The sequence below is a fragment of the Diadema setosum genome, chromosome 14 (assembly GCF_964275005.1).
Source record: "Diadema setosum chromosome 14, eeDiaSeto1, whole genome shotgun sequence".
Taxonomy (NCBI): Eukaryota; Metazoa; Echinodermata; class Echinoidea; order Diadematoida; family Diadematidae; genus Diadema; species Diadema setosum.
This window is the reverse complement of record NC_092698.1, coordinates 20,618,603-20,637,700: the sequence shown is the minus strand read 5'-3', so window position 1 is coordinate 20,637,700 and position 19,098 is coordinate 20,618,603. Positions and strand designations below refer to the sequence as shown.

Here is a 19,098-nt window from a genome sequence, read left to right as displayed (position 1 = left end):
TGCCTCCGAGAGGAATTTCGGCAGAGAGCGTTATTGGTCATTATCTCATTCTACAGTGTGCTCCAGCCTCACTTTCTGCCTATGCCTCTCCTGCAATTATTTTATCCTGCCTCCTTGTAACAGGTAGGCCTCATTCCTAAATATTTGAAGAAAAAAAATGAGGAGGGGAAGAAAGTCTGCTACATAACTACGTAAACAGCCATTACTGAAAACGTCGCTGAATGTCAATGGGATGACGCAAGCACATTTACCAAAAGTCGAAACCGAAACGGGAGAGAGAGGGAGAGATGAAAGCCCACTGAAGACTGACGGCCGATCCCGTGAACCGACAAGGATAATGATGGCGAACAAGAGAACTGAAATAACGCACGGTGAATTACTCCATAAACAGCCATTTTGGATTTAACAACATAGGCATAATGTCTTTGCCAATATACTGTTGCCTGCAAGAGCAGTCACGACAGGGGGCCCCTCTTCAAAAATTTCGGGTTCAGACATTTTTGGATAAGTACAGAGAGAACTGTGATATCACTGTCAAGCACAAGTTTCCAAGGTTAGGAGAGAAAAGAAAAAAATATATGAATATTTGCACCTACAATACACATCATACTTGAAAGGGTATAAACATATACACTCACTTCAATTAGCTCATTCTAAATTCCACAAGTATTTGATACCCATGAGTTCATAAACACGTCATCGCTTGTCTCTGATTTTTTTTTTTTTTTGGGGGGGGGGGGGGGAGGGGGTTCCCCTCTCTGTATTCTTTCTGATTATTCATTCATTGTAGTCCATGTTATCCCGGATCTTGATTTTCCTTCTATATTCATAGCCAGGCTTGGCCTGCTTTCAGAGGTACAACCAGTGCATTTTTCAATACTCAACAATTCAAATTCACATAGATGCACAGCATGAAAACCTGGCACCCTCAAAGTACCTATTAATAGCAAGCAGTTTTTCGTGTTTGTTTTTTTTTTTTGTGGATAGCTAAATGCAAAATTACTTCCACCTTTTACCTTTAACTCACTATCATGACTCAAAAGTTACTTTGGCTCAAATATATTGCTTGCTGAAGACTTAAAAATAAAACACTCAAAGGTAAAATGCACAATTTACTAAAGCTCAAATATATTGCTTGCTGAAGAGTTAAAAATAAAACACTCAAAGGTAAAATGCACAATTTTGGCAAGAAGATCTCCCTAAAATGACAGTCCACTGTAACAGTCTCACCAAATATGGCCCTGCTTTGAACAGTTTCCAGCAATGTCAAAGAAAATGTTGATGGCTTTTCATTTACTTGCTTAACAAAGCAAAACTCATTTTATACCAAAAGCATCATGTGGCAAGAAATGATGACATTTCCCCCAACTTCCTTTCAGGGAAAAAAAAAATGCTTTATTGTGACCGAGAGATGCCAAAAGATAAGAGTTTATTATGTCATTATCACACTGTCATCAGGAATTGAATGATATGTTTGCCATGTGATGCAACATTCTCTGGGAAGATAAAACGAGATCATTTGCATATGTACAGCAGCACTTTTAAGAGGGATGCTAAACCACCTCTCAATGAGTAAAGTGTCTCATAACACACTCCCAAAGTCAATCTCACCTACGCATTTTAACACAGTTCAGTCTATATCACCATGCAAATACACCTATCAAATGCTATAATTAAGGTCATAAGTTGTGGTCATAACATGCTGACAATTTCACAAGGACAAAAATAATCCTTGTTTACCAACAGCACACATAGGACCAGTAGATGTACAGTGTATTAAGTACAGATATTACGTGCCATAAACACCCTTCTAACTAAACGCCCATTCTGCAGGGAAATGACTATGGCATGGGAATTTCCTCAAATAAATGGAGGGATAAAGTGTTTACTCTCAAATAGTTTGATTTCATCATCCTAGCTACTTTGGGGGAAAAAAAGAGGGTCTATCACAAGGACAGAGAAGACAAGTACAGACAAAACACACACACACACACACACACACACACAAATACACATACAGACTCCTAATGATCCCATGCATCATCACTGATTCTCGTTTTTTTTTTCCTTTTCTTTCCTCCCTGGAAAAGCGACCAGAATTAGTCTCACGAGCAGATTGACGAGTGGCGGGGCTGTGAGGGTCATCGTCACGTCATTTGGGGCGATCGGCAAATGCGCTCGCCGGCGCCACACAAATCTGATTGCATTCGGAAAGGGTGATGCTCCGCAAAGGGTTTCAAATGATCATTTACATGGCGCCACTTCCCTGCCGACTCGTTCCACGGGGTGAACAGGTAGGGTGTCTCCAAAGCAAAAAAAAAAAAAAAAAAAGAGCGATCGAGCCGTCCCCAGCAAAGGAAACTTGCAAAAACACATACACACACGCACACATATGCAAGAGGGTAAGAAGCTAGAGGCAGCAGAAAACAAGAAGAGAATCCTTCACTATACTCCCTTTCTGTCAAATTTGGTTCTTTGCTGTTATCTCAATTCATCAGTCATCTTGGCCTGTGGTTTTTTGTTTTGTTTTGTTTTGTTTTGATCAAACATCAAACATCACTGACATGTTATCACATCAACTCTACCGCAATTTTCTCTGTACATAGATACTTCAGTTTGAGGATCTCAAATTTGAGGGCAACAGTGGCATAAATCTGTCACGCAATATATAGGCTCATTTACTCTTTAAAAAAAAAGAAGGAAAAAAGAGTGAAAATGTTCAAAAGGAGTGAATAACAGAAAAGAGTTTACGGTAAAACTGAAGTGAATTTTGAGTAAATATGTTATTTTCACTCATTTTCGAGTGACCTCAGGGATTACTCAAAGATTTTTGAGTGATATGATATCTGATAACAATCTGTCAATAAATTCAGTAAACTGTTCTACAGAATACACAATAATACACTTGGTCCAATGTACTGTAAAAGCTGTTATACTGTATTCGTGCACGGACATTTTTGTGAATACAGTCACAGGCATTTTCACAACATGTTGTTTTTACAATTTAACATCGAGGCTATCATAAGTGCACAAAGATACTAGTAACATACCCCAGCATGTGGCGATATTTTCATGTGTTGTCAAATTCACAGCCCAACAGTGAATTTGTGAAAATTTGCCAAAATTAAACCCTTAGGAAAATTACAGCTTTTACAGTACTACAAACCTTTATGAACATTGTTTTGGCTCAGATTATCTCATAAGATCCACAACAGCTATAGGGCATGCAAAAGAAAATAAAAATTATTGGCATCATCCCCCAACCCCCCCCCCCCCATAAAAAAAGCCAAACATACACTCAGTAACCCCCTCATTTATTTGGCACAACTGCACACTTTTCAACATAGAAAAATAAAACAGTTTCCATGCATTAGTTTTCACTATGTTTCACTAAGTGTCGGGCAAGCTTTCTGGGCTGTTGGGAGCAACCTCTGTTGCAAAGTATGCGAAAAGATTGAAATACACGTACAGTAAACTTGTCACAACAAAAGCAGATATGCTTTTCAAGTTCTGTACAAAGTCAATGCCCTCTGCATCTAATTGCCAAATTGGAAAGTATGTCAGCTGTTTGTTTGTTTGCTTTTGACTGTTTTTTTTTTTTTTTTGCATGTGTGTGTGTGTATATATGCGTGTGTGTTTGCTATCTCTCGCTGCTTCCATTCTGCCTCTCTCAAGAAATACATGCACACACACACACAAACACACACACTCACATACAAACGCACTCTTTTCTTCTCCATATCTGTATGATGTGCGCAGTCGATTCTGGTAGCTCGGACTGCAAATTGTACACATAAGCCAGGAGAAAAACAACTGAATAAATACAGCGTGGCATCGCACGTAAACAAGGAAAAAACTCTGGGCAGTGCTCTTTTGAAGCAGATGGAAAAATATTAACCTAATTCCTCTCTTCTTCCTTCCCCCCCCCCCCCATATCCCCTTCCCCTCTCCCCACCCAGCTCTCCTCGCATCACCCCTCCCTCGTATTCTCTTACAGATGTAGTAAATGCTGCTGAATACTAAAAGGGAGCACAGGACATTTACCTATACATGCAAAGCAACAACGCAATTCTCCTTAATATGCAACCACAAGAGAGTATGCCTCTGAAGCATATTTTGTTTCTGACCTTGCATAAACGGAGCTTTTAACTCCTTTCGGAAGAGGAGGCATGTTTTCAATTTCGTTCTTCCAAGCTGGAGGAGTAGCAGTGATGGTTGTCAGAATCAGTTGTCGGCGGCGATCATCACAGCAGAGCAGAAGGCTTTCATATCTTTATGGAGTTATTATTTTTTCCTGGGGGGGGGGGGAGGAGGGGGGAATGATGGGGTGGGGGACAATGAATAAGAACAATATCTGCCTGCTTCTCCTATTCTCTGGAGCTATTTTTAGCCTTGGTAGAGTAGGAAGGAAGAGGGCAATGGTCAAGAAACCACGCAATCATTGGAACACGTTGTGAGTACGTACATCATACGGAATTCAAAGAAGAGAGGAAAATATCTGCATCTCCTACACCATACTATACACAGCATGCACACCTACATGTTCCAATACACAGCATTCTACATATCTGGCTTCTTAATGCAGGATAGGAAAAGTATATCTTATAACAACAACAACAACAGCAACAACAATGACAACACTTTGATAATTTAATAATTGCTTTCAGAGCAACAATATGTGAAATAACATCATCTATCCATCTCCCTACAAAAACCAACAAAGAAATGTTGATGTTGTACACTCAGTTCAGTTACTGCCAGTTCAGCAAGGAGCTGGGTGATTAGGAGACCATGACTGACATCTATATTCTCGGAATTACTACAAACTGATTGGGCAAAAGTCACAGCAAAATCATAACCCCGGATTCTAAAACATAGGCCTTTATGTAGGCATTCCCTCTCAACACAGATGATATATATGCAAGGATATATATCTTGAATGTCTTTCTTTTCCTGAAACCGGGTGTTAATCTGGAAGGCAGGCTTTTTATCCACAAAGATTCAGTCCTTGGGACATGCAGGAATGTTAAGAGCTCAATGTGGTTGATAAAAACTGCTTCCTCGTTTGCAGAGATAAGAAAATGATTTTAAAAAAAATCATTAAATGATGTGCAATGCACACAGTATGTGTACCTTTGGAATTGCAAAGCATTCTAAATTAGATAACAGACGTGAAGATATTTGCATTGCCTCCAGGAGAGAAATATCATGATTTCAGTGCTATCAATGTAAACTGAACCCTTCATCATCACAGTATCTTACACTTATCAAATTACTGCCAATCTGCAACATGGAATGCAACTCGAAACAATGAATATTTATGTAAGCAATTATGCGCTTCAAATTTTTGCTCACTTGCAGATGGTGGGCAAAAAAAATTATCATCAATTTCTAGAAAGGGAAAACACATGATTTTTTTTTCTTGGTCGTTAGACATTTCTAAAGTTAAAATGTAATGCACTGGTAGTATATCATATATTTGTGATCACTTTATGCAAGGTGAAACACTAAAAGTGCATTTATGTAAAAAATTTTTGCATGCAGAATCATGATCCTAAATATGCTTGAGGTATTTTCAAGCAATAGATAAACACTACCAAACATGTTAAGAATGCCAATTTAAAACACCATTCAAGGGCAATTTGAAACACATTTGAAACCTTAATTGCCTTTCTTCAAGTACATAAACTCAAAGCCGTTTTGAAACTAGTTTCTATCTCTGAGCTGCCAAGGTCAACTTCCAGCTATTTCCCATTGCGTAGAAAGTGTGTGCCATTTGTGTTTTCTACCCACTGTTTGTGCCCAAATGATGACGGCATGTTTGGTGGTTCGCAGTTGACCTTTACTTCCCCGTCAAACGGTGCAAAGCAGACGTGCAGTGACAACACTGAAGTCACAATTATGAGATGGCAAGAAAAACGTAACACCTCGATAATCACATCTCAAACCTTGCTCGTAAATGGCATTCAAATTTTGAAACATGATAATGCAGCCAAAGATACATCTGAATGATCGAAGGAGATCACAATGCTCATCCCTAAATTTAGGGAAACGTATTACGTGGAGTGCAAATCACTTTACAGGCTCCCAAAATATACCTGCTCTACCTGTGAAATACTTCTCCAGATATGGAAACCTTCCCTACATCGAAAATCTACATTCATACATCTCTTCATGTTCCCTCAAGGAAAAAACAAAACAAAAATCTGGGCAAATTCCATCTCACTGATTTCACAGGATTTAGGGCACTCGCCCATTGGGAGTAAAATAGCCCTGTTCACTGGTCGGAATGTCCTAAAAACTGTTTGGGGTACCCACTAGTGTGGCAGATGTACAGCTGATCGTCACGGTGACTCCTCCATTGGGAGTAGCCCTGCCCTGCTAAAAATCCTGAACTCTGCGACTCTGACTCTGCCCTCCTGCCGGATCGATGCTAAGTACCCTTTCTCCACTTCCAACCTAAAATTGGCCAGACCTGCCCCTCAACATGCCTCACTCACCTTCAGTACTTGTAATCTGAAGTGTATTTTGATCTAAAATTTCCATTTTCACATCCTATTCCTTCCCCACTCCTCCTCCCTCATTTAACTTCGATCATCAACGGGATAAGAAATCATGTGTACATGATGAAACATAATAGCTATATCACCCCATTTTCGAAATGACTTTAATTAATTTACATTGTACAATACGGTAATGTCAGATGGGGAGAGTGATAGAGGTTTTATCAAATTGGACCTGAAATATGAAAGTTGGTTTTTTTTTAACGATTCCCATGATTCCTACCATCAGTGATACTTGCCACATTCATAATATATTTAAATTTGTTGAGTGTAAAGATGCCACCACCTCGACAAGTGTCCTATTGGATTGTTCACACAAAAATGTTATTATAATCTTGTCTGGGGGTAATTATATAGAAACTACAACTTCAGTTCCCCTAAAAGTTATCTTGGCCAAATTATTTTGGAAGTAAAACAATTTCAGTGGAAGGATATATTGTCTTGTCCTTTTCCATTCATGTCCAGAAAAATCAAGTGGATCATTTGGTGAAGATTTGTGTACAGCTCAATGCAAGTACGTCTGTGGGGGATATGTGAGGTTATGAAAAGTGCAGGAGGAGGGGAGGAGGGGCACACGGTTTAATTTGAAATGACGGCAGCCAGCTTAAAAAAAAGTAAACCTGAGGTATAAAATGCTGTACGAGGGAAGACGAAAAGTTTGCCTGAGCCAGTGATACAAGTAGCCTCCCCCCCCCCCCCCCCCAATTGGGCAAACACCCCTGCTGCCAACTTTTAGAGGAATCCGATTGACAATATTAGAAAGGTGTCTGGGGGGCCCTGACGAAGTGAGCAGTAACTACCCAGACATTCCGTCTCCAATCACACCATGGCAGCGCAGGGTCAACAATCCCGCAAGAATTATGTATGAAACGCGACGTCCACTCCCACGTCAAGTGCGAAAATTTTCGCAACTTCGAAGCCTACTCATCACCTCTCTCCTCTTTCTCTCTGCCGAAAAACCGGCGGGCCCTACCCCCTTCGCGAGCGGCTCTTCACCGTCGTGAGTCATATCAATGCATGGCGCCACGACTTCCCTGTCAACAGATATTTCTTTCAAAAGGTGTGACCGCACGGCAAATCGATCTGGAAAACAGACTTCTGTTTGGAGAGCAGAAATGCTTGTTTTACCATCAAACAATGAAAAAAGAAAGAAAAAGAGAGAGAAAAAAAAAATCTTTCTACTGACTGTGGATAGCCAGCCATGCAGTGAACGCTCTGTGCATGACCACGAGCAAATATGTTTTGAAACAGCCAGCAAATCGAAGCAGTCAGACATGAAATGAGGTACCTCTTCAACATGCCTGCAAATAGCCTATCATTAGCACTGCAGTGAAGAACAGACGATAGCATACAGGAATTAGCCCCTGAATTGATGCATTAATTTATGTGTACATTTTTTCACCCTTTAGGATATACTTTCTGACTCTGGCAAATCCCTCATCCACTACATTGTGCCAACTGAAAATCACTGAACCTTTAATTTTGCAATACTAAGAGCGATAATGAATTTGAGCAATAACAAAAATCACCCACAAAACAATGTTTTGTTTTTTGCATTTTATATGCCACATGTTTGCCATATACATGTACTTTTGCTGCATGGTTGGATGGTGACTTCAAGAATAACACTCATAATCAACGATGTCGATTTCACACTCCTGTCAGATCTCATTACACATAAGATCAACAAAAAGCCAAGAACTCTCAAGTCAAAGCAAAATCTGACTTGCGATTTTTACACATCTTGATACCTGTGACAAATTCATGAGCTTCACTAGATATGATACTGATTAATCTGTCAATAACCTTAAGAACCTAAAAAGTATGCAATAGGCGTGTCTTCATCAGACCAAAGTTCAAACTAGTGGGCTATTTTGTGGTTTGGGAAAATAGACCAATATTACGAATGTGTATCTTCATTAGCTCAAAAACAGTCTTGAGAAATTAGCCAAAAATTGATGCAAGCATACTTGGCATCACTACTCAGCTCATCAGCCACAAAATTTCAAGGAGAATTCTGTGATCTCACCATACCGTTCAATAATGAGATCAAGAAAATTTTGGGTTAATGAAGACACAACCGAAATAGGGTGCTAATTCACAAATTAGTGCGCTATTTCACAAACTAGACCAAGATTTTGGGGAAAATTTTCCAAACCAAATAACATGTTATTTGCATATTCACTGCACAAATAGCATGTTGATTTGACACCAAGCTAATTTTCTAACCACAAAATAGCATGCTATTTTTGACACCTCAGTCTGATGAAGACAGGCCTTATAAATTTATACAGCATCTTTAACCCTGTTGAGGATGGCCTGCTTTTGCTAATACACATCGTATTTCCCATAGACACTTGCCCGAGTATACTCGCGCCTCATCCTCAACGGGTTAAAGTGGTAGATGAGAAAAGCTGGATTACAACCACAGCTTCAACCATTTTCAAATTTTTAAAGAGGTTCTTTGATAATTTTGTCTCACTTTTGTGTTCATTTGAACATTTTTGTTTCTTTTTCGTTATTGTTTTGTGGGAATGTGTGGGTAGAGGTGGAGGTTGAGATGGGGTATGGGTCAGGGAAGGGAGGAAGGGAAAGGAGAAAGGTGGGAAGGAGGTTGTTGGGGGATTGGTAACATACCATTTGCAGCTGCACAGACTGGGCAGGCCTCCGTCGCAAACATGCAGGTATAGCACCGCGCATGTCCGCAGGCATCTGTCAGCTTGCGCTTGCGACTTTTGTCGTAGGCCTGGTGGCAGCTGGGGCATTGCGTTGCATCCATTTCCATGGCGATGACGGTGGGTGGTGACTCAAATCACCTGCCTATGTGCCACATCATACTCCTGGAGGAGACATGGAAGAAATGGAAAAGGAATGAAAAATGGGTAAAGACACATTCAATCGTTTACAGTGTAGATAATCTGTGAGAAGACAGCAACTACATGTTTTTTCTGTAGTTGATTTACGGACGGACTGTAATTGTTGAATGTCATGTACAGTGCTTAAATAAAACGCTCTAACATGATTATCATATCATTACTATGTATTGTAAATGTCGATATTTTCGCATTAATCTTTTGAGCTGAGCGGCTCAAAAACATATTTGCGGGTTGTTGAATTAACGATCTGCAATTGTCAACCCATTCACAATGTGCAGAAAAAATTGTGAAGATATTTTCGCGGGTTTTAGAATTCGTGCTAGCCAGAAGTAGCGCGAAATATGCGAAAATTAGTGTACCGCAAAAATTTCCGCATTTACAGTACCTGGTACTTTATAAGCTCTCACTTTCATTATTACATACCAAATATGCCTTTAAGATCACAGATCTTTTGCTTTTACCCATCATTTCACTTTCTGCATGAGGTGAAATGTAGATAGCACCAACCAAATAGATCATGTACTGTGCCCACATTTACACACTGATGACAAATGGTTTCTTATACAAGACCTCTGCATGACAGAGAAGAAGAAAAGGAAGGCTTGCCACACTATCAGACCATGTCAACTGAGTGGAATAGGCTTGATCCGAGGATTTTTCTCACGGCATGATCATAAATCAAAGAGGAAAAAAAAAAGATTATAAACATAAATTGAATTTGAATTGATGGCAGCACTCAAAGTACTAACGGGGAGGACAAGAAACTTAGTAAAGACACAATCATAGTGTTCTAGTAAAGCTGGGATCGTACTTTCACTGTGATAGCAACAAAGGAATGGAACAAGCTCCCCACTTACATCAAATCAGCAAGTTCACAACATTGAAGACGGGTCTCAAGAATACACGGGCAGGTGTCTATGGGAGATGTGTGTTACAGCAAAATATGTCCATACTCAACGGGTTAAGAAAAATGTTAAAAACTTATCTTTTTTCCTCAGTTGTAATGATTTGATATATTCTATTTGTTTTTGTACATATACATTTTCTTTTTTTTTTACTGCTGTGATATAGTTGAACTATGTATAGCATATATATCTAAATGCCTGGTAATAATGATGATGATCATGATCATGATCATCTCATGTATAGACATACATACGTTGTGTGATGAAAATGTTACAAAAAATACAAATTCTTTTCCTACTGAAGGCACGGCAGAATGGCATGAATGATACTCTCATTGATTCTGGGAAGGTTTGCTTGCGCGAGGCTTCTGGCATTTCAGATATCACGCCGGCGTCATTACCGGGTGAACAGGAATGCGTGAATGATGAGATGGAATGTGCACTTGACATTCTTACTCATCCTGTCACAGTACCCAGCCTGCATGCTTTCTACATGTTTCTCGTCAATACCAACCTCCTCCTCCACCCTCCCCCCCCCCCCACTCCCTGCAAAAGAAAAAAAAAGAATAAGAAAGAAAAGAAAAATTGTATTCATGGATACACTACTGTAAATAATCGCCGCACAGGCCGAATTCGCAATGGGCGTAAATCTGATTTGCGATTATTAAATTGCAACAGCATCTCCACGCGCAGATTTGCCATAACACTTCTTCCCCAGCCTCCTGTTTCCCCACCCCCTTCGTTCGTACTGATAATCTGCCACGTCAGGTAGAAAAACACTGATTTATCCTCTTTTTTTCTGTGTGTGTGTCCCTTGCGCAGCAGCACAACCGGTGACAATCTTGAATGAGATTATATTAGGTTTGTAACATGGCACTCTCTTCTGGCACTCTAATACACTCAGTCAAATTGACAAAGACTCGAGCCTGTCTCTTTCCGATACCAAATCGCCAACATTGTGCGTGACTGTGCGTGCTGTTACGTTCGGTGCAAACGCAATTACTCCCCAAGTTGCATTCCCAGTTCCAGTGCATGCAATTTTGAGATGGACAGGAACCTAACCCCTATACAGCACAAATCACAATTTTTTTTTTTCAATCTCCTCTTCTCTTTTCTTTGCCTTTTGCAATCTCTTCTTCACCTGCAAAGTTTGTTAGAGCACATACGAGTGCATACCTTGCTACACTGATCACTCTGCATGCATCTGTCGCCTAATGATTTTATGATCACAAAGTTCAAGAAAATTTTAGTCACTGTTTATTTTTTCTTATTGTGTTCAATTCTTATTGTAAATAGAACCAAGACATTTCATGTCAATACCAGTACTGTGTTCAAAATCATGGAATGAATGTTTGTTAAAAAAAATAAAAATGTATTAAAATAGACAAGTCATTCTGAATAAGAAATAAATAAAAATGTGTAAAGGGCAAGTGAAATCTTGACTGAAATACAACGGGAGCTATCAAAGCATGCCATGACAAAAAGATATCTATGCATCCTCTGAGGGTGAAACAACATAGCCCTCTTTGAATGGTGATGGTTTAGAATGCATGTCACGTCAATATATTGCAGGGTGCAAACTTCACAGTCTTCATGAAAATTTACTTCATGTCGAGGACATTCCTATTCTTTACATTTTTACACATGATTTTGAACGGGAAAAATATATTTCTCAACTTGAATAAAAGAATATATGATAAATATATTCCCTTTGTACATGAAGAAATACGAGCCTCTTGAAAAGCTGCACCATGCAAGCAGCACAAGCATGTACTCGAATAAGATCTGCTATTCATGATACACTAGCAATTTTCTTAATTTCTGTGATATTTCATACCAATCTCTTTTGACCCATCATTCCCTTTCATATCCACTCTCATATTCTGAACAAGTTTATCTTTCGGGCTAATTCATACCTCATCGCATACATGTAGTCGGTCTCGCTGGTGGCAAGTTTTCTCTTCCGCCTCTAGAGAACAAGCGAACGTACTTAAATATTGAAGAAAGGAAGGTACACGCAACATTTCTGTAACTATGCGTATGATGCACTGGCAAAATCCAATTCACTCTATACACAGCTTGTTGAGCATTGTGTAAACTGCCGTGCATAGTTGTGGAAGAAAAAAAGGGGGGGGGGGGGGGAATCAGGAAAGAAAAAAAAAAACCCACCCAGGTAGATTCACAATCGCTGCATTTTAATCCCACAGTGCAAGTTCATCCGCGGCTTGATGGACGCCAATAAAAACGGTGACTCAGTGCATTAAACATTCACTGAGAATCGCAAACCCATCATCTGGTTCATACACACTCTCTCTCTCCCAAGCTCCCCTGTAATGCCAAGATTTCACATTAACGGAGGCTGAGTCAGCGCCGCTCACCACTACCAGTGTGCCTGGCCTGGTAATCAGAAGTGAAAAAAAGACGACCAAGTCTACCCCATCCTTTTTGTACCACTTACTCCTTCTCTATTGTATCTCTTGCTGTCTCATTATTGTCTACAAATCACCTCTCGGGGGAGTGGAACTATTCTTGACTTATCAAAAGTCATTACCTCTATCTTACAGGCTTCTTTTATTTTTTTAAGCACCTGAAATTCCAGCTTATCCTATTATTTGAAGAAATATGATGTCAGATGTGAATGCAGACATTGCATTTACAATGTATATGCATCTTGCACTCTTCTGACACACACAACAGATATTACATACATTGTATATTGTACACACTGTGCCACTGGTAGTAGATGGAGGTTATCCCCCTTGTGGTTCCTGCTCGCTTGTGCTGCACCAGAAGATTGACTCCATAAATAAACCAGAAATGGGGGATGCGCGTTCCAGCTCTCCGCCCTTACACGTGGTAGAGTCCTTGCTACTAAAGCTGAAGTGGGGGTGATGTCCCGGGCCAGAGTCTAGATGCACTCTTGGAAATATATGATACTTCTATCTATGCCTTGACGTTATTGATTTGATAGATATGGAAGAGCTTGTAGGGGGTCATGTGCTCTGCGTGAGCATGTATGTGTGTGTGTGTGTGTGTGTGTGTGTGTGTGTGTGTGTGTGTGTGTCTGTGCTGGGGTGGGGATGGGGGAGAGGGTAGCAATGCGGAGTTATAGCATCACAATCAGGCATATGCATGAATAGATTTAGCCTTGCTGCAGTGGTGTACTACATGCCCACATACAAATTGCATCCCACCGCATATCAATACAGCAGCCTGAACAAGTGTATGCACATGTAACGCCACTGATATTTTTGCGCTCCCGCTGCACACTCTCGAGCACGGCAAATTGACAATGGCCACATAAATGGGATTGCCTACTTCACAGAGCTCATCCGCTCAATGGTATTTGCGCACTTGTCCATTAGATCATATCTGAAGACACCTACCACAGCTCACTTTGGCTGGAGCCACTAACAGATCTATGCAGGCTTCTTATAATGAGTTCTTCTTCCCACACAAACCTTCCATTTACATCCCTATGTTCTATTTCACATTAAAGAAATTATAGAATTCTGCTAATATCAAGTAGTTTCCATATTAAACCAGCAGGGAATAAATGTAAAAGATGCTGAATTTCTCTATATTTTTCCTTCCCTCCTGGTCCCCATATAATGTAAACAAGAAAAATGTAATAAGATGCATTTTCCATTTAAAGAAGGTATAGAACAGCAAATGTTGACAAGACCAAAGAGCCATTTGTACAATTAGGACCAACATGTGGTAAAATACTACAAGTTTTTAACCTTCCAGGAATTTTGATTGGATTTTTCTGTGGACACACACATGAAAAACAAAATTATAAAATGTAGACTATCTTTTTACTACTAGCACTTAAGCTGCTTGTGTATTTTCCAGTGAGAATTCCGGAACATGTAATTCTTACTTGCATAATCATATCTGAAAGTGTGCATGAGCCACCTATAGTAGTATTAATACTTTATATGGACAACTCAATGTTCCTGCTTATGCCTACTTCTAAGTTCTGAATTCCAACAGCATGACAGCAATGGGTACAAAGGTGAAGAATTCTGCATGCTACAAATGTATATGCTCTGTTATGTGATCAATGTGCAATTTTATGCTCTCATGCTATTGTTGAATGGCAATATAATCAAGCAAAGCACTTCAGAGATTGTGAGGCTACCCCCCCCCAAAAAAAAAAAAAACCAACAACAACAAGAAGCATACAGTAAGACTTTCAGTCATGACCTCAATTGCTTCTCTATATTAGAAATACAAGTTTCATCATTTCTTTTTTTTTCCCCTAATTTTTGTAGGGGAAATGCTTTGCAGTCATTTTCCCTCAAAAGGGCCTGTTTTGTAATATTCATTTTGGCTAAAATAAGATTGAAGTGAGTGAAAGCAGTATCTACACTGCATGAGGTCCATTTTGAGTAACATTAGCCACTTCTATTTTTGTCAGGAGACAGCCACTTCAGTGCTTTCTCTCTCAACAAACATTCTGCAAAGGAGAGAGGAAGCAAGATTACCTTTAAGAGCTGATGTTGGGACTGGCTGGTCAAAGTTCAGTTGATAAACCTATACACCACTGGTATTTTTGTTTTGTCTTCTTTTTTCCATCCTAACCCCTCACTGTGCAGAATGTTTTCAGCCAAGGTTGACCGACTTCTAAAAGAAGCCTCTCTTTTTTTCCCCCTCCAGTCAGAAGAAAGAATTCCAAGTTCCTGACCTTAAATGACACAGTGACCTCAGCTAGGGTCACGCATGAATTTTTCCATGTCAAAGAAAGGTCATGCAAAGGCTGACAATATACAAGTTGTAGTCCCACAATTGTGTGTGTGTGTGTGTGTGTGTGTGTGTACATGCAGACACTAAAGACACACATAGTTTTCACAACATACAGACAATTTTGTCTCTTTGTCTTGCCTATTATACTTGTATGTGCATGCACTGATGATTTTATATCAATATTTAGTGAAAAAAAGTCTAATGACCGCAGACACATAACATCACATGAGCTTAATGAGGCTTACCGTTAGTCTTGTACCATGAATGAAAAAGTTTTCAACATCGTTCAGAGTTAATGGGCTTCACATCTAAAGGGCTTCAAAATCGAGAAGTATTTGAACTTTGGTATCATATGCATCACTCTGAAAGTATTTTGATTTTTTTTTTTTTTTTTACACCCAACCCCTAAGTTTTAGTCTTGACATCTTTTTCTTCTTAGATTTTTTTTTCTCCTTCTCCTCTCTCCTTTTTTTTTTTCTTTCTTTCTCTCCAGTTTGACTCGGCTTCTATTTCTCTCTCTCCAGTTTGACTTCCCTTCTATTTCTGTCTCCTTCACAAAGAAGTCAAACCCAGTCCCATCGTTAGCATTCACACAGACTTTCAGTATGCACAGTTGCATGCTTCCAGCCGCTGCTGATAGTTCTGCAGTACGAGCAAAATATGTAGGCCTACACATACGACACCTTCCACCCTACACGAAAGAGTATGGATAGTTCCACATACCTCACTGTGAATAAACCAAGTGTCATTTCTTTTACTTGTAGATTGGTTAGTTTCTCTATTCAGATATTTATTTATCCATATCATTTCCAATCCAAATGCTTGCCAGATGTTCGTTTGAGATTTTGGGGCTTGCGCAACCATGCAACAAGTGGATGGAACATCATGTTATCATGGATAGAAATAGTAGGGCAAGTGCTGTCTAGGCCCTACACGGATTATTTCGCAAGATTTTATTTTCACAAATTTTGTGAGTCGAGTGCTTTTCACAAAAACACTCAAACATTTTTTTTTTTTAAATCAGATTTAAAACCATGCAAAAAATATGAACTCTGATCCTGACATGAATGTGACGTACACGCATGCAATTCTCCATTCATTACTTTACAAATTACACCACAATCACAAATTAACCACTTGCAAATTTGTCTGCAAGTCCCAATTCGTGAAAATATAGACTTGCTAAATATACAGCATGGCACTTACACATGATTCTACACATATTTTGTGAAGCATTCCGGCCAGAATCATTTAAGAATTCAACTTGGCTTTGCTCTCATCATAAATTCTACTGGAGTACAGAAAGAGGGTGAATATTAAAGGGATAGTACAGTATTGGTGGAGATGAGAATTGAGCTTTTAACTTTTTGCAAGATACCAAGAAAACACTTATGAAATAGTACAGAGCATACCATTTTAAGAGAAATTCAAAAGTTTATTTGATAAAAATCAAGTTTGGAATGACTGAATCATACAAAAACAAAGTATACAAAGCAATCATAACAAAAGGTGGGTCCCACACTTTATTAGAATCACTCTGTTTTGGATATCTCAGCCATTTCAAAACCAATTTTCATCAAATAAACGTTGAATTCCTCATGGAATTACAAGCTCTTTCATATTTCATAAAAGGTTTCTCATTATCTCACCAAAAAAAAAAAAATGTTAGAAACCTTAAATTAGGTCTCAACCAAAACTATACAATCCCTTTAATGGTTTTAATAAGGTGTCAATAGTTTGCTCTATTGTGAGTGATCAAATATACACAGTATGAATACTCGTATAAGGCTCTATTCTCCCGCTCACGACTTGTCACATTCCGCTGCAGAAATCACGCACGCCTGGGCAAAACAGTTTCGATATCACTATACAGCTGAAGCAGGCTTGCACATACAAACTAAACATGTGTTTTGTTGGCTCACTTGATCCTCCTTTTTATGTGATTGTCTGGGCCTCAGAAAGACATAGACTTACAGGTAAAGTCATGGCATTCAGTCCATGGAAGATATAATGATGTCTACCCTCTGACCCACACACAATATAAGCCTCTGGCGAACAAAGAATATCGAAGAATACATACTTTTTTTCTTGATTTTAAAGCCACAATTTACCATTTGCAGATGAAAAAAAAAAACATCTTTAGTGCTTCAAAATAATTAAAAATGTGAGTGGAGGACAGAAAAAAAAATGTCAAAATGTCAAAAATGTCATCAGTATGATCAATGTTAATGTATTGTTAACATACAAAATGAGAACAATAGTTTTATTAGAATCACTTCTAAAATAAACAGTCTACAGTTACAGTATGGTTTATTGAGAAAATCAGTGATATCTCCTTACATCAGAGGCTTTATTGCAAAAATTTTAAATGGTAGGTTGTACGATATAATTGAACTATCTATGCATTAAATGTGATAACCCAATTTTTTTTTTAAATCACTGCTCAAAATGGTAACAGTAGCTTTAACCTTTAGGATTAGCTCAGATGTCTGGAAGCTAATATTGTCAATGAACAGAGCTTACTGAATCTTCCTAATCCTTAATCCCTTTTGTGTCACCATGACCTTCCTATGGGATTGAGGCACACTGCTACAATGTATTTCCGAGTGGGCTTGATAATCTTCAACTTGGGAAGGTTTGAATGGAGTACGGAAACCTTATAAAAAAAAACAGCAACAACAACTTGGCATTAAAGCCAAGCGACTTGGAACACAAAGGATTTTACACTGCACTTCAAGGGCAAGATAGCTCAAAGAAAATTGAAAAAGTTATAAAAATGATGGATCTGCAACACATTTCTGTAGAATTAGACATGAATTAAGAAAGAAACAGGAGACGTCATGCCATTTTCTTGTAACCATGGTAACCTTGGGAGCTCAAGAGGGTAATTACAGTGATTAGACCAGACATCACTTGTTTAGAATTACAACTAGTTTTATGTGCTATGACAAGAATACATTATTCTTTTTTTTTTCACATTTGGAAGAATTTTTTTTTTTTTAATCTTGGCAGATATGTAATTACAAGAATACAAAGGCATGTCTTCACTGGAGGTAATGGATTTTTTTTTACGAGCATGTGAAATCATGTCGCAATTCACATGTATAAAAGCAGTGTTATTGAATGGCCCATTACGTGGTGACAGCTTTTAAAAACCTTGTTTGCTGATGATAAATACTCCTCACAACAGTATTAGGCACTGTAGATGATAATGATGATGATGATGAAGATGATGATGATGATGATGATGATGATGATGATGATGATGATGATGATGATGATGATGATGGTGGTGGTGGTGGTGGTGGTGGTGGTGGTTATAATGATGATTCATGGCATTCATATAGCAACATATCTATTAAAAAAAAAATCTGAGGCACAGACTCCTCCAAGAGAGTTAGTAATTGCTTAATTCCATTAACATTTTCCACTGGCATAACTTCTGTTAAAATCATTTCACTGTCTTTATGGAATATATACAAATATTTATAAGTCGTCTGTTGAGAATGAGAAGGGCGTTAAGTGGTCTTGAACACTATGGGTTTAGTGACAACTTAACGCCCTTATCATTCTCAACCGACGAAGTGCACATCTTTCCTCTGAGACAGATGCACTGTCCTTTAACTTGGTTGCCATGGCCACCGGCAACATGCAATATTTACTTGGCAGTGCATGGCAGTGATGACACCTCCTCGGCAGTAACATGCTCACGAACAGATGCAGAGGATTTGTGAGAATTTCATCTCCCTAACGAGCTCAGAAATTATTAATGGCATGCATCGCTCAACTTCCTCAGGGGTCACCAGGTTTCCCTTAATACATCCTCATCGTGAACAAAGTAAGAAAAAAAGAAGAAGAAGAATCCAAACCCTGCAACATGACATTCCTTTCTCTCTCCCACCCATCCTCTCCTGGATCTTTCCTCCCTCCCTCTCTCTCTCTGAATATATTTATGTTCTTTCCTCCCCCTCTCTATCGCTCTATCTATCCATCTTTGCTTTCAAT

The 19,098-nt window shown here is 39.0% G+C and overlaps 1 protein-coding gene across 1 annotated transcript in view; it reads right to left on the bottom strand.

Annotated features, from left to right (window-relative positions):
* The window catches only part of LOC140238200 (uncharacterized), an 85,270-nt gene extending 75,922 nt beyond the window's left edge, over positions 1–9,348 (bottom strand). The window contains exon 1 of the mRNA XM_072318137.1: positions 9,201–9,348. Within this exon, the coding sequence (XP_072174238.1) occupies positions 9,201–9,348 (148 nt within the window). The remainder of the gene's footprint in view (positions 1–9,200) is intronic.
* Positions 9,349–19,098: the final 9,750 nt, after the last annotated feature.